Below are 16,434 nucleotides of genomic sequence, written 5' to 3' on the forward strand. Positions count from 1 at the left end.
CAAGTTCTATCAAAGTGTACCTCCCGCTTGTTTTTAAGTGTTTTCTATATGGTTCTCTGTAATTGTATAATTATCAGCTTTATAGTCCCCAAGAGGAGCAAGTGGTTCTGGGATTTTTCTTGGGACAATTAAGTGTTCTTGCATCCATTCTTTGTTTTCTTGAATCCTTTTATATTAAAATTTTATTTCTAACTTAGCAAATTGGTTCTTTAGAGTGATCAGAATCTGGTTGGGAATTGAGATATTGAAGTTGTCCAGAAGGTTGTGTATGGTACTGTTTGTCTTCCTGGTCATTTGAGCATTTTGTAACTTAGTCAAGGGCTGCTTTGTTCCTCAGTCTTACTGGGGAAATTTTATACATACAGGTACACAGCAGGCATGCAATCATGACATTTTTAAATTACTTGGTAGGTACACAAGATTAAAGTAGAATTTTCATACTAAGATAGGTGTGCTTGATTTTTTTTCTCATAAAGCCACTTGGCTGAATATTTGTAAATTTTATGGTAATTATCAACAGAACACCCATTTCATGGATACAAATTGTAAAGTAGGCATATTTCAGAAGACTGAAACTCGTAAATCATAAGCAAACCCGTTACCAGGATTAAACTCTTAACAGCTTTTTTATTGATAGTCAAAAGGTCTGTTACAGAGTTGTCTATAGCCTCAACTGGTATAGGCCTATCAAGCCTGGTAGGTGGTGTTTGGTGTTGTAATGGTGTGCAGAGTGACCATTGATTGCTGCATTACAGACACCTATATTGGTGGTGCATTTTAATGGCCTTGCTCACCTAAATGGTTTCAGGTAGTGCCTTATAACATGGTAGGTAACTAGTGCTGATTATATTTTCAGAAGTTGGTTGCCTTTTGAAGTATTAGTGGATGGGAGAGGTCTTCGGTGTTTAATTTGAAACTGCTTTTGTCTGAAATTAGACTGGTTGAGTGGAACACAATTTCCATCTCGAGTGAAAGCAGTTTGGTGGTCCTTAGAAGTTAAACACGCTAGATGGCTCCCTGACTTCAGTAAATAAGGTTTAGTTACATTAAGATGGAAGTAAAATAGAGGGTGTTTATGAACAATGTTATAAAAAGGCAAAGATGGGTTGTCTCAACCTTATTGGGTATGGATCTGCAACTTCTGTATACAGTAAACTCAATCTGCAAGAACTACAGACCTCAGGTAAAGCAGTCTGAATTGGAGTACAGGCTGTCTCACCTGCTTACATGCACATATCTGCATAATACTGCATAATATGAAGTACCAGCAATACTAGATCTAGGTGCTTAAGGGAAGATGTTAATCTTTGTCTTTACAATATGGAACCCGACTATGGACTACAGGGATGTTCCAGTCAAGTTGCCTGTTTCTGGAGAATATCTAAACATAACACATACATTCCCAGTTCTACAAGTGCTTGGGTGTTGATATGATAAGCAGGGTTTAACATTTCATTGTGTATGCAAAGATGTGCAAATGTATTAGCGCCAAGTGCAGGACTACCATATACTGGAGACCTTAACAGACTTGCATCCAGCCTAGTTCCTCATGTGTACTATTATTACTTCAGCCCTAGTATCCTATTTCATTAATTTAGCAGGAGTGCCTGGTTTTTGATCTTCATTTTCAGAGCTTTTAATGATCTTGTTATGATGTCCAAATGTAGCAAACAGGATTCCAATGGAAGGGATCTTGTAATTTAGCATTGTTAAAGATGATGTTTGTGGTGGTGGGTTTGTCACCTAATGAATTAAACTCAGTATAAACTCTGAAAAGATTGTTGGCTAAAGTTCCTTACAAGGGCCTCCTTACAAGGTGCTGTGCCTGCTCTTTACTGCTGTTTTTGGTCACCTAAAGCCTACACTGACACAAGGGAATGTTCCTTTGGATGGTTGTGTCCTACCTTTCCTCCCAGCCTACCTGTTAACCAAGTTAGTCAGACTATCATTCTGCAGTTTAATTTTTTCCCCCCTTTAGGATACTGGTTTTAAAAAAAAAAAACTTCAGATTGCTCAGTTTTCCTGGGAAAAGTGAGTTTATTACTTGGGTTTGGGGTGTGTGTGTTTGTGTCTCATGCAAAGACTTGCTTTTACATGGGTTTCAGGAAATTCCATGAAGTTATTCGACTGCCACATACCTGTTCTTTTTGCTTTTCAAGACAAGGTTTCTCTTATTTTTGGAACCTGTTCTGGAACTAGCTCTTGTAGATCAGCTGGACCCCAAATCAGAGATCCACCTGCCTCTGCCTCCTGGGTGCTGGGATTAAAGGCATGGGCCACCACTGCCTGGTCATCTATTTTAAGTAAGGTACCTTGTCTCAACTAGGACTGAGAACAAGGTAGGATCTCAGCAATGGAGTAAGTTATCAGGTTAGCACATTACATCTCAAATTTAATATGTATATTGGTAACAGTGGTGAACCGACTTTAGTGTGAGTAGTAGAGAAGGAATCATGAGTATGAAGTCAACATTTTGATACTTCAAGTGTAAGGAATGATCTTGTCTACTTAATTGAGGGATGTGAAGGCTGAAATTAGGGTTATTGACAGCTAACCTGGTTGTCCAGTATGTGCCAGATCTCATTGTACACTCAGCTATATTTTGTAGGCAAGGAAGTAGAATATTCCTTCCAATGACAGAGCCCAAGCAGTAAGCCTGAGCTGATCTGCAGTTTCTATCTCTGTAGTTGGTGGGCTTATAGGTCTGTATGCTTTTACCTCACTTTAAGGGGTGTTGGGAATTGAGCTGTGGGTCTCTCAACTGAGCTACATCGTTAGCACCAGGACTTGTGGTTCTTGAATTTATGTTCAGAACTCGACTGGATTTTGAGGATCTGGGACTGTCTTGAGATGAAGTCATCAAAGTATTGTAGGTAGGACAATACCCATTACAAAAGTAACGAAAAATGGTAATAGAATGCAGATAAGAAAGAATGCTTAGCCAGAAGATAAAACCCCCACACCACCTCCCAGAGTGTTTGCATGCATGCACAACTTTCGAGAATCTGTAAAGCAAGGCCAAAGGCATTTTGGTTCATTACTATTCGTGGTTGGTCATTTCACTCCAAGGATTGGTTGATTCATTAGTCTCCAATTTTAGGAAGTTATAAATTCGCAAGACTAGTTCTAGCAATCCAGAAAATCTACATAAAATGAATTTAGCCTCATGCAAGAACTATCTCAAAGCACAAGATTTTGCAAAGGTTTTCAGGTTATATGTTGTATGGTGCCCCCCTCCCCCTCAAAGTGTAACCTTGGCTGTCCTGGCTTGCCTCTTCCTCCTGGGAGTTTTGGGATTAAAGGTCTGTGCCACTGCTGCATGGCTCAGGGTTTGTTTTGAATGCTGTCTCATTAGCCTTGGCTTTGAAAAGGAACTGAAAAGTAGCTATCAGGGAGGTTTGATACTTGGAATAAATACTACTATGTTTCTATAACTTCGGGAATAACAAACACTACTGAGCAGCACCCTCTTTACTGTATGCCCCAGTGAACGGGCAATAGCAACCACAGCTACTGACAAGGCTTTAAACCAAATAATCTGAATTCCTGAGTTTTGCATTTTGAGCCTGTTCTCTAGTTTCTTGCACACTGACCTGTTTGCCTTAGCATCAGTCCAAAGCAGAGTTTGGCTGATCCAGGTTCTAGACAGAATGAGGCAGTCCTATGACAATATCTACACTTTGGGGTTAATGGAAGGACAGAAAAGGACAGAAAAAGTTCAGGGTTGATGATTAAGGGCAGGAAAACAAGCTGCTTGGTGTGTGAACCAAAGAGGGCCTGGAGTAAGCGCTGACCAGAGTCCTGGCTACTCGCATAAATCGCGTCAAGGCTGGGGTTACAGCGGCACTTCCGAACCGCTAGGTGGTAGCCGTGTGCTTCCAAAAAACGGATCACCTACTAGAGAATGCAGCTGGAATCCCTAGAACCGACCTTAAGAGTCCCAGAGCGGGGGAAGGGAGAGACGCTCCTGAGCCCTTTCCATCTCTCACGGCAGGAACGGGAAGAGAAGGCTTCACTTAGCGTAGTCACCCCATTGTGGGGAGGGCGTGGGTTTATCTTGCGTGGCCTCAGGTCGAGGGTAAACGCTACTCCTTTTAGTTGAGCCACCCCAGCTGGTGGGCCTCGTCTGTCCTCTCCCTGCTTCCGAGCACTAGTGGATGTGAGTGCGAACAGCAAATGTGAGGGAGGCAGGACGCTCTGCACCTAATTGCGTTCTTTGGGAACCCCGCCTGCTCCAGTCGGCCAATATTAGCGTTGTGGCGCAGTGCTCCGACGGCTCCCAGAGCTTACCAGCTCCAGCCTCGTGGGTTCTGCCCTGCTGAACGGCCAGTCCCATCGCAGACAGTCTGAGTGCCTCCCCTCCAGCCCTGAGCCGCCAGAAGGAGGAGGAGGCAGTGGAGAGGCCGCGGCAGGCAGGCAAGCAGGCAGGGCCGGCTTTGATGTGGGCGCGGCGCACCCAGCCGCGCTGAGCGCCCGTCCGGCCGCGCCCCGAGGGGGGAGCCCCCGGGCCCCGCATCCTCATTGTGCCGGCGCGGGCCCGGGACCGCCCCCGGCCCCCCGCCCCCTCGCCGCCCGCGCGTAGAAAACGCCCCGGCCGCCGCCAGCGGTGGGAGGCGGCGATGCGCACGGCCGGAGAGACACGGAGGAGGAGACATGAGCCGGCGGGCGCCCAGACGGAGCGGCCGTGACGCGTTCGCACTGCAGCCGCGCGCCCCAGCCTCGGAGCGCTAACCTCGGCCCCGCCGGCCCCGCCAGCCTCGCGCCTTGGCAGCGGGGCCCCAGCCGCAACCCCAGCGGTGCATGCTGTCCCTGGATTGAGTCGGCAGCCCGTGTCCTGCGAACGCCCAGACGGCCCTCTCGCCCGCCTCGGACCAGCTTCTCCACACCGGCCGGGCGCCTCCCGCACCGCGGTCGCCCCGCAGCCCCCGCGCCGGCTCGGAGGGCGCAGCGCTCGGGAGGAGCCGCGCGGGGCGCTGATGCCGCAGGGCGCGCCGCGGAGCGCCCCGGAGCAGCAGAGTCTGCAGCAGCAGCAGCCGGCGAGGAGAGAGCAGCAGCAGCGGCGGCGGCGGCGGCGGCGGCGGCGGAGGCGCCCGGTCCTGGCCGCGCGGAGCGGACATGTGCAGGCTGGGCTAGGAGCCGCCGCCTCCCCCCCGCCCCGCGATGTATTCAGCGCCCTCCGCCTGCACTTGCCTGTAAGCGCCCGCCTGGGGCTGCCCACCCTGCCTGGATGCCTGTCCCTGTGCGTGTGGCTCTGTCTGTCTGCCCGTCTGCTCGCATGACTTTTTGCTTGCGTGTCTATCTGTCCATCCGCGCCCCCTCTCTCGGGTCCCACTGACCACCTCTCCCTCTTTCTCTCGCAGGTGTTTACACTTTCTACTGCTGTGCTTCCAGGTTCAGGTACGTGGGGTTCAGACTGAGAGGTTTCCCCCTCCCCCGCGCGCACTCTTCCTAGAGGTTCGGGCCGACCCCCCTTCCCGGGACCGCGCCCCCTCTTGGTGCCCCACCCCTCCCGGGCAACAAGCCCAGTGCACCTGTTCCCAGGGCGCGGAAGGGCGGCTTCGCGCGCGTCCTGCGCTGGTGGTGTTGGGCCAAGGGCTAGGAGCTGCTGCGGGGCTCTAGCCAGTGCGGGCTGGTCGGTAGATTTCCCAAGGGCTTGGCCCAAGCGATGTGCGGGACACCAACCCCCGACTGCAGCTGGCGAGTGGTAGGGACCTAGGGTTTTTTTCTGCCAACTGTCCCTTTACAGCCTGCTTGTGCTTGCAGACAAAAAGGTTGTTTTCAGTTGAGTGGATTTTGAGTCCAGAGAGAGCTTTAGTTGTAAATTACTCTGTGGGTGGGAGGAGAGAGAGAGAGAGAGAGAGAGAGAGAGAGAGAGAGAGAGAGAGAGAGAGAGAGACCGAGACTGACTGTTCCCCATCCTGCTGCGCTCTGCTCCACATGTCCTTGCCCAAGGTGGTGCAGCCCAGGGCTTGTTCCCTGCCTGGTCCCCGTTCACTCTGTGAATCAGAAGAGGGCTTGGCGCTCAGCCTGGAAAGCACTTGCTAAAATCTGATCTGTTACTTCAGCAGCTTTCAGACTCGGGAAGGTCTTGGCACACAGACAGTTGGAATGCTCTGGCTTCCAAAGCCGTGGAAATGAAGGAAAAGGGGGGGGGGTAGGGAGTCGACTTCAGCCCCGATTAGAACCAGACCAGGGCTGCCTCAGCGTGGTGTGTGTGGGGAGGGGTGGGGGGGGGGCGAGGGAAAGGGAATAGGAAACACCAGCTGCCCAATACCTCCACCTACCTACAGCAAAAAGGGAGGAGACTTAGGATAAACTGGACACAAACCAAAAGAGGATTATCTGTCCCCTCCCCCCCTCTCCGTGAAAGGCAGGTGTCCTTGCTGGGTTAATGGGAAGATGCTTGGTCGGAGCCTTCTGAGTTCTGGAGGTGTCTGGAGACAGTCCTGTACGTGGGCCAGAGGTGCTTTTCTCAGTTTTCTGGTACAGGAAGCTTGTGTGTAACTGCTGCTTGAGCAGTGCTTGCTGTTGGGTCTTGTGCATCTCTTTCCACTCTCTGGAGAAGACTGCTCCTTGGGACCGGCATGAAGCTCAGGGCAACCAGTTGAGACTGGGGACTGGAAGGCTAGATGGATGGACAGACTGATGGCCTCTTTCCTTCTGTTGGCCAGGCTGGGGTCCCCAGTGACTCCTTGAATCAATACAACTGGAGTCAGTAACTTAACACTGGCTGTTTGCCAAAGCAGATGTGACCCTGTGTGGTGAAGCGGGTGTGTGTGTGTGTGGGGGGGGTGGTCGATGTTAGGGAAAAGGGCTAGTGCCATGCATGGGCTGCTAGTTCGTCTGCAGCTGAGTCCCCAAGCAGAGGGCAGGTTCCAGGGTCACTCCAGGGGGTCTGCTTGTCTGGCTGGCCGAGCCTGGGCAGGAGTTGAGGAAATGGGTGTGGAGGCAGAAAGAAACCTTTGGATCTTGCTGCCCAAACCTGCGCATGCTTGCTGCTCTCCATTCTTCTTTAAGTAGGGCCCGGGAGGGGCTGCCGGGTGGTCTTTGTGTTCTCTGATGGGAATGTGAGGGAGGCGTCTGCCTCTCACCTCCACCTCTGGGCCAGAACTAGAGCCAGCATCTCTAGGCAGGGTGGTCTGCTTGGGTTAGGCCAAGAGGCCGGATCCATGCAGGTGAGGGAACCTCCCCTCCCTCCCTTCCATCACCCTTCCTTTGCCCCTTTGTCCCCTGCAGCTACTGCACTTTTTTGAACTGCATAGGGCTGGTGTTTTTAACCCCTGGTCTTTATCTTTGGGACTGGCCGGGGAGTGTCCTTGAAGATAACTCAGAGGATAGTGCGTAAATTTGGTGTGTCTGGAAGAGGATTCATAGCAACCCTCTCTCTCTCTCTCTCTCTCTCTCTATATATATATATATATATATATACATATACATATATATATATGTATCCAGTATTCCTAAAAGGTAAATAAATACCAGAGGAAATGATTAGCGGACTCATGGTCACTTTATAGTTCAGAGGCAGGGATAGAGTGGCCATTAATGGTAGAGATGAAGATGACCGTGAGTGTGAGGTCCAAACATTGCAGAGGCAATTTTGTCTGATGCTGTCCTGGGCAGGCTGCACAGGAGCACGCGCAGAAGGAATGCCTTTGGTGTAAGTAGACCAGAAGGCCTTCCCATGTGAGGAAGGGCCCCAAGGACTTGGCAATAGGTGATCTCTGCCAGACCCCAGCTTCGTTGTGCCCTCTTTGCCCTGTCTGTGGTTCTGTAGGAGTTTAGTTTCATCCTTTGTGAAAGGTGGCCCTTAAGCTGAAGTGCTGTGTGGCTGGGGCAGAAGAAATGTTGTTGATGGTGACCCCAATCCGGGAGGCGTGTTGGCCAACTAAAAAGCTAGTGTACTTCCGTCTTTACTATTTTAGGGGATTGGTACAGTTTTAGCGGTGGAATTTCTGGGGGCCTCCCCTCCTCCCAGTTCTCAGTCACAAGGCCTCAAATGGATTCCCCTAAGTTAGGTTTCCATGAATACACTCAATGCCAGATACTGTCCTCCGCCCACCACCAGTGTGGTGAGCCCCGCCTTCACCCACTGACCACCCTGGGAAGTGGGAAGCTGGGAATTTAATAAAAACCCCTTCATCCTTTCTCCACACGACTCAGGACACCGCAGATAGCTCAAATCAGAAGAATTTAAAAAATTTCCGCGGGGAGCAGGCAGCGTGACCAGTAAATTGCTTTTCTGCACTTGGCTGAGCTCTGACAATGACACCGGGCCAGGCTTTTCACGAAGCTCTGCCGGCACCTGCCCGACATTGTTCCTGCCGCCAGGCTCCACTAGGTCCTTGCCTTCCTTAGACAGGCTAGCATAAGGCAGGCCAGTGAGGGAGGTATGTGTGTGGGGGGGCTTCCTCCAACCTCTTGTCCCTCCTGCTAGCCCCTTGTTCTTCCACAGGGCTACTTCCTGTCTCATCAGGAGGTGTCAGAGTTTGGAGTTCTAGTCATACCCCTCCCCTCCCCACTTGGCCTGACCACCCGCGCCTAGCCTCCTGTCTGAGGCTGAGAGCCTTCCTTTAGGCTGGCCAGCTAGGGATGGCCTTTGCATCAAGAGGAGGGTGGTCCTGTTGGATGGTATTTATTTATTTATGTATTTATTTATGTATTTATTATGTATACAATATTCTGTCTACGTGCAGGCCTGAAGAGGGCACCAGGCCTTATTACAGATGGTTGTGAGCCACCATGTGGTTGCTGGGAATTGAACTCAGGACCTTTGGAAGAGCAGGCAGTGCTCTTAACCGCTGAGCCATCTCTCCAGCCCCCGTGGATGGCGTTTTAAGTTATTAAAAGCAGCAGCATTCATTGGTCCATTCAGCTGAATTTTCATTCAGCACTTAGCCTGCTTTTTGTTGGCCCTGGGATCCTAGGCGGTTGGTCCTTGTTGAACCTAGACAATCCCTGGCCTCAAGATTCTTCCAGCCTAGAGGGGGACACTGCTGGATGTTCCAGCATCGTGATGCGAGGTTTTCCAATTCCTGGGAAGCATCTTACCTAGGTACAAAAGGGGTTGATTGTAAGAATGTAAGGCATCTCATGTAGAGAAGCGATGTTCATCCTTCCAGCTTTCTACGGGGAAGCCAGGTAGGATGGAGTCACATTCCTGACTCCCAGACGGAGAAAGCCAGATAGAGAACTAGCCAGGAAGGGATTTGTTCAGGGCTATGGCTACAAGCCAAGAATCTGGATTTAAGATCTTGTATTAATTCTATCTCTTCTAGAAGGAATCCTGCAGTTTACTAGTAGGGGAAAGAGTCTCAGGAGGCAGGCATGGTGGGGGTCCTTGGTGGGAAGGATCTCACGAGGGTAGGTGACACTAATAGAAGGCAGCTGCCTCTCTATTCCTCTCCTGGGAAAGGTTTGATCTTGGAGGGCCCCAGAGCTAGATGTGGGTGCCTCCTTCCCAGGGCAGAAAGAGGGGAGTGGTGGGGCACCCTGCCAGCATTCCTGAAGCCAGGGAAGGTCACCCACTTGCTTTGAGATAAGGAGGTGGATTTTTAAAATTTCTGTGGTTGGCGCAGCCAGTGTCAGTGGACCGGGGGCAGCCTGTCACAGTCACAGGTGTGGCCTCCTCCCTGCCCTGGGGCAGCACTGTGGTTCTCTGGGCCCCCAAAGGAAGGCTGAGAGGGAACAGGGAGGACGCATCTATCTCCAGTACGACTTTGTGGTTCCGACTTGGTCCTGTAGCAGGAAAGGTGTGAGGGTGCCGGCCCGTAAGGCTGCTGACAAGAGCTCCAACCCACTGTGTTCGCTGGGTGCCTGGTATTGTCTTAACACTGCCCAGGTTCTAGCTCACCACCAGTTTGGGGTTAGGGAGCAAGGACCTCAGCACTACACAGTAACCTGTCCTTGGTCATACAGCAAAAAGGAAGCATAGCTAAGGATTCAACTCTGGATGCCTGCATCTGCGGCCCAGGTTAAAGGCAATTTGAGGGCTTTCCATTCACGCAGCTTGGTTCAAGCTGTGGCTCTGCCTTGTGTGTGCTGTGTGACCTTGGGGTGAGTTACTTCACCTCCCTGATGCTTAACTTCTGTAAGTGTAAAATGGCAAAAATACCACTCTCCCCTCCAAACAAACAAACAAACAAAAGCCCCAATAAAATAGTGGCTGTTGTCTAAGAGGATTAGATGGCAGTTCTATGCCTGACTGCCATGACTCTGGTCTTAGGAGGATTCTTGCCTGCCTCTGTTGCCTGTCTGTGTGTGTGTGTGTGTGTGTGTGTGTGTGTGTGTGTGTGTGTGTGTGTTCATCTGTTCTGATGAACTTGTGTGTGTCCTTGACTTGGTTGGCCAGACTAGTCACTAAAAGGGCCTGCGGCAGACCCCTGGAGGAAAGAGCGTGCTGACATTTCTTCGCCTAGGCCAAGGCAGGAGGAGAGGCACACAGCCTTACCTTAGGATGAGTTTAGGCCTGCTGCCACACCTTGGGCCTGAGGTGAAAATTTGTTCTGGAACAGCAGCGGGCAAGTTCCTTAGACTGTGGGACCGGCTGACTGGTAGTTCTTAGGCTCTGACATCTAAGTGACATAAAAAATGTTGCCATGTTGACGATGGGGCCAGAGACACTGTACATTGGTCGGCGAAGGGCCACAGAACAAAGACTCCAAGGTTACAGGATCAGTCTCTGCCTTGGCTCAGTCCACCCTGGCGCGCGTTGCTCTGCTTGGTTCATCCAGCTGGGTAGGAGCCGGGCGTTGGAAGCTTGTGAAGGGCCCTGTGCAAGGCAGTGGTGTCAGAGGGGCCTGGGTTTTGATTCTGCAGTCCTTCAGCCCATGATCTGTGGTCTTCAACCCCCTGCTCCTGTTTTCCCTATCTCTGTAAAGTGGGTTAATTAAAGTGAAGTACCTCCTTAGGGTTGGTGAGAGCTAAATGAGCTGCTCTATAGAGAGTGGCCAACATTCACCCCAATAACCGAGTGGTTGTAATTGCCCGGTCGATTGTCTGCTGTGTCCTAGGTGCACCGTGCGCTGCCACGGGCTAGAGAAAGCAAAGAAGGAAATGTTCCTTGGCTGAGTGGCAGCAGGTACTCCGGTCTGTTGGGAGCAGGGAATCTGAACTTAGCTCTGCGTGTTAATTCCACCATTCAGGGTGCCTGGCTTTGGGCAAGACCTTGAGCCTCTTGGCGTAACCGCTTCCTCATCGCTTATGAAGAGGGATTAATTATGTTATTCCCAAGGCTTTGCAGGGCGGCACTCATCTGTAACTCAACACGGAGGAGACCGAGGCAGGATGTTGAGTCAGCCTGGGGCATTATAGTGAGAACCTGTTCCAGAAAGTCACAACGGGCACAGCAGAAATTTTCAAGAATTTCCCAGAATCATTGACAGGATTAATGAAGGCCGTATCTTGGACCAAGCATGCTGTGGACACTCATAAACAAACTAGTGAGCATTTATAGGATACCCACGCTATTCCTGGAGCCCAGTGGGTTTGGTCTTCAAGGCTTCTGCTTTCCCTCAGTGGACTACATGAGGAGGTCACGGGCACTTTAGGTTGCCTCCCCTCTCCTCCACCTTCTGCCTTGGAATCCCATGGCACTTGTCACTTTCTCTGGTCAACTGCGCTCTTTGCAGGGAAAGGATAGAGTCTGGGGTCTGAACTCAGTCCACTGGTCACACCCTGCCTCGGGCTCTCACCAGCTGTGTGATGGAGAGGATTGATTGGCCTCCTCACTAATGGAACACCAGGATACAGTGTCGCCCCTGGGGTTGCTGGGAGGGGGACTGTGGTCCCTTGGGGGAGCCCTTGGCACAGAGCCAGGCTCTTTTCAGATGTTAAGTGAAGCAGAATTGTAGCTCTCAGCTATGGACTTCTTGAAGCCTGTTTGCCCATCAAACAGCTTGTACTTATTTCTAGAGATCCAGGGGAGAAAGATGCAGGCTCTGGGCACTGGATGGACCCTCTCAGCTCAGTGAGCAGAGGGGCTTAGGGGCCTGGAGTCCCTGTGCCCATTGCCTCTGTTCTAGGTGCTGGGCCCCTAGGGGATTTATACCTGTCCCAGCCCTCAGGCAGCAGGCCCCGAGGAGTGCTATTGGAGAATGGAGCTTGGACCCTGAAACCAGACCACAGCCAGGGCAGTTGGCCAGATGAAGAGTGTACTGCGAACCTGCAGGTGCATGTGTGTGAGCTCACGTAAGGTCACCGAGGACCGTGGAACAGGCTACCTCGAAGAAGGGAACAACATTTTGTGCTCAGTGTGCTGCAAACCCTTTGTGGCCACTGGAGCGTCATGCTTAGGGCCGGGCTGATAGAAAGGCCCTTGTGGGCACTGAGCCCTGGAAAAAGAGCTTGTTTGTCATCTCCTGGGCATGCTGACTACCCCTGCCCATAACTTTAGGGAGGTGGAGTGACACAGACGCTGGCAGGGGACAAGAGGAGGGAAAAGGAGCTCAGTCCACACGAGTCCTGTCCCTCACCAGGCTAGCCGCAGGATTGACTACCTGCCCAGTATTGACAATCTGTATGGGGAAGGCTGATGTATGGGGAGAGGGAGGCTGGACCTTGGGCCCAGCCCCCATTCTGCAGTGCCCCACCCATGCTGATGGCTTGGTCCTGCCAATCAATACATTGATAGCCCTGGGAGCTTAATGGACAGGCTGGGGGTGGGGAAAAGGCCCTTTGCTGCCACACTGTCTATCCAGGCTGCGGTGGGTGCGGGGAGCATGTTGGGAGAGGCCATAAGCTTGGGCTGTTGGGAGCATGGGGCATCAAAGGGGGCTGAGAGGGGGCACCTTAGTCCCCCTTTTTATGAAGCAGTGCCAGTTGGATTAAACTGATGCTTCAAAACTGAATGTGTTGAGATGTTGCTTGGCTCTGCTGTGTCCTGTGTGCCTTGACAAGTCTCTTGTCCTCTCTGTGCCTCCCTGTGTCACAGGGAGCCTAGGGGTAGGGTCCTTTGCGCTTGCTCAAGTTCGTTGAGGAATGAGCCGATGGCCCCTGGGTGGCGCTTACCGTCTGCCTGGGAATTCAGAGCCACTGTGAGTCACATAGCCAACTCCAGGCTGCCCTTGAGGAAGCATTTGGAGGGGGCAGGCTACCTTTTGGAGTGGAGAAGGAAGCTGACTTTACTGGAATCCATTCTTAGAAGGCTTGAAATCTTGGGTTTGAACCTAGAATTTGAAGGAGCTATAAAAGCCCTAGGCTCCTGCTGCTGCTTGAACTTGTGGTTGTCTTTCTTGGGACTAGGGAGGTCCTTCAGTCCTGGGCAGGGATGTCTGGAGATGGACATGGATGGCAAGAGGTCTCAAGAATCTGAGGGTAGCTGGGGGACTTCATTTTCCTCTTGCACAGGGGAGTTCAGGTTTCTAGTTCCTCTGTGTTCGGTATCCTCTTCCTTAGCCATGCCATAGGTTCTGATCCGGCTTTTCCCAGAGTGCAGCTGTATCCTTTTACTTGCGTCATGCATGTTCAGATCTGTCAGATGGGCTACCCCATGTACGAGCACCGAGATGCTGAGTCTGTAAACCTCAGAGCCTAGACGGCTACTAACTAATACCTAACAGGTGGGTAGCAGATGCAACACGGATAGGTGGGTCAGACAATGGTGCAAAATTTTATCATGCTACTCATAACATTACTGAACTAGAACATCGTTGCTCATGTCTGGAATTTTCTGTCTAATGTGTTTGGCCAGGTATAGCTGAAACCCAGGATGAGGGGACCCAGGTGGGAGGGAGGTGTGGACGAAGCGGCTGGCTTGAACGCTAGACGCAGGTGAAGTTGTGTTTGACTCTTGAGTCCTCTTCTCACTCTTTCCATGACTTAGGACACGTGACCTCCCCCAAGCCTTACTTTCCCCAGCTTTGACGTGGGGATGCTAATCATTCCTGCTTATGACATCACTCTGGTGACTGTGTAAGATAAGTCACCCACAGTGGTGGTGACTTATCATGGCTGCTGAGCTGGAGAGCTGGCCCAGCAAGTAAAGAGCTTTCTGTGCGAGTGAGGACCCGAGATCAAATCCCCAGAGTGCACATAAAGTTGGGCAGGGAAGTGCACACCTAATAATCTCAGCTCTCCTATGGCGAGACAGGAGGTGGAGTCAGGAGGACCTCCAAAGCTCGTGGGCCAGAGGGCCTGGTGTATATAGCAGAGAACAATAACAGAAAGAGATCCCGTCTCAAGCAAGGGAAGAGACAAGGACTGACATGTTCTTTGACTTCCACGCATGCACCTCAGCATGCAACCCCCCTCCAAATATGCATACATACTCAGGTGCACACACAGAGATTAAAAACCCCATGGCTGTTCATAAAGCAAGACTTTAAAAAAAATAATGTAATGGCTGTTACAGTTACTAAATGTAATTTTTTCCCAAGGTAAATGTTATAAAAAAATTACATTTTGCAGATAGGAAAATGGGAGTCACCTGTTGTGGTTGGAGCGAGGGAACCTGTAGGTCGAATGGTACCTGTTATCCTGGTGTCAGAGGTTCATGTAGTGGCCTGGATCTTGATGGATGTCTTCAGGAGGTGGCAATGTATGTGGTCTGGGGAGAATGGGGATGCTCCCAGACGTGCTTCTCAGAGTCGGGGCTGAAGCCTTCGAAGAAGATGGATGGAGGATGTGTGGCAGGTGTCCCCATGGTCTCCAGAAGCTGGCAGAACTCCCTTTCGTATCGATCAGATTATCACCAGGATGAGGGCAGTAGGTACCATAGCCAAGAAAGCTGCCACTCACTCCGCCAGAAAGCGGGGACAGTGACTCTCCCAAGGCAAGTTTGCATTGCATAGCTCTGGGCAGCGAAGCCTAAAATTTGGTGTACCCATTCCCAGCCCTATGGCTCTTGAGGGTGGCCTCAAGGTCCAACTTGGGAAATGGGATTTCCCTGGCTCCCTGATATTCCAAAGCTCTGGAGTTGGTGGAGCTAGAACAGGCATATGGCCTGGGTCTTCTCAGCAAGATGCCTGGAGCAAAGCGATGTGTGCGGTCCCCCCCCTCCCCCCCAGAGTACAGCATCCCTTGCTTCCCTCTACCAGGCACTTTGGGTATCTGGATGGGAAGGGAAGGGCTTGCTGCTGGCCTCCAGTCATTTGGCAAACACTGCTGATTGCTTCCTGGGGACAAGCTGATACCCAGGAATGAGACTGGTTTTCCAAACCCTGGGAACAATAGCATGCCAAGACCCTGCCCTGTGAGGTAATGTTGAGGGAATCTCTAATGCGGGCTTCTAATGGCAGGTAGAGGGGCTGGTGCCCTGGACCCTCCAGAGGTTTTGATAGGAAGTCTAGGGTACCCAGCCTTTCCAGAAGAAGAGCCCAGTTTTCTGCAGAGGCCACCGGCTACTTCCCTAGAGATCGACCTGGTCAGACTATGGCTTAAGTGGTGGAAGCTAGGCAAGATGGATTGTGTCCCCATATCCTGGGGCAGGGCCACCCAATAGACCTTGCTGACCCTGGGTCACTCTGCTGCTTCTGTCCAGCGGGCCAGGAAAAAAAGTCATTAATAGAAGGACAGCTTCTGGGGTAGGAAAGCGCCCCTTGGGAACCGGTGATGAGGAGGCCAGCTTGACCTCCAGTCAATAGTCTCCTGTGGGAGGAGGAGCGCTGGAGGGCAGGGATCCTGTGCCTACTTTTGGGGGAGGGGATAGGGCTAAGATGACTCCAGGAATCACTCCAGAAAGGTCAATGGCCCCAAGTGTAGGGTCTTCCCGAAAAATACCCTCCGTGTGTGGGCCTCCATGGCTGTCAGGGTGGGAGGAGAGGCAGACCCTGCTACTGTGAGTGGGCCTCATGGCTGGTGGAGACTGAGGGAGGCGCATGGTAGTTGCAGAATGGGCATTTGTGAACCTCGATTTCCACTTAGCAGAGCTTCACTCGGAGTCTTGTCAAAAGTTCTGGCGCTTGCTTAGATGTGGAAGTAACTGCCATGTTGCTTTTTGTGTTTAGTCTTCATAGCAACCCCCGAGGTGGGTACTGTCTTCATCATATTCATTGTGAGGAAACTGAGTCACAGAGATCTCATAGTGAAGGCGATGGCTTGGGCTGCCAGGGTCCAGAGAGCTCTAGCAACGGTTGGGTGAGCAATGCTTTTCTGGGACTGGGGTCTTGTGTGCTAGCATTGTGCCAGACTTGGTGGGGTCACAGAACAAACCCCTAATCCTAACCATTACCCCAGCACATCTTGCAGGACAAACTGTCTTCATTCTAGCCTTGTCCTGACTTCTAAGATGGGATGGGCCGCCCAGCTAACTAGCAGGTACAGGTGAATGTAACGTAATTCTTAATGGCATGGCAGGACTTCATCTGTTCATTCATTCATTCATTCATTCATTCATTCACGCATTTGTTGGAACAAAGGCTTGTGTGTCTGTGCTGGGGCTCTTGGGACAGTGGCCCAGGGGAGAGAGCGAGAACTCTGTGAGGTGCCGTCAGTGTC

At 51.4% G+C, this 16,434-nt stretch overlaps 1 protein-coding gene across 2 annotated transcripts in view; it reads left to right on the forward strand.

Annotated features, from left to right (window-relative positions):
* Positions 1–5,024: 5,024 nt before the first annotated feature.
* Positions 5,025–16,434, forward strand: part of Fgf18 (fibroblast growth factor 18) — a 30,583-nt gene continuing 19,173 nt past the window's right edge. Inside the window, exons 1-2 of one of the 2 annotated variants that reach the window (XM_050137226.1) lie at positions 5,025–5,192; positions 5,361–5,397. In XM_050137226.1, the coding sequence (XP_049993183.1) occupies positions 5,161–5,192; positions 5,361–5,397 (69 nt within the window). In that variant the 5' untranslated portion in view covers positions 5,025–5,160. Of the gene's footprint in view, positions 5,193–5,360; positions 5,398–5,575; positions 5,705–16,434 lie in introns of those variants that run through there. The other variant, XM_050137236.1, reaches the window with a different exon arrangement.

The sequence above is a fragment of the Alexandromys fortis genome, unplaced genomic scaffold, assembly GCF_014885135.2.
Source record: "Alexandromys fortis isolate MF-2015 unplaced genomic scaffold, M_Fortis_MF-2015_v1.1 scaffold_29, whole genome shotgun sequence".
NCBI classification, from domain to species: Eukaryota; Metazoa; Chordata; class Mammalia; order Rodentia; family Cricetidae; genus Alexandromys; species Alexandromys fortis.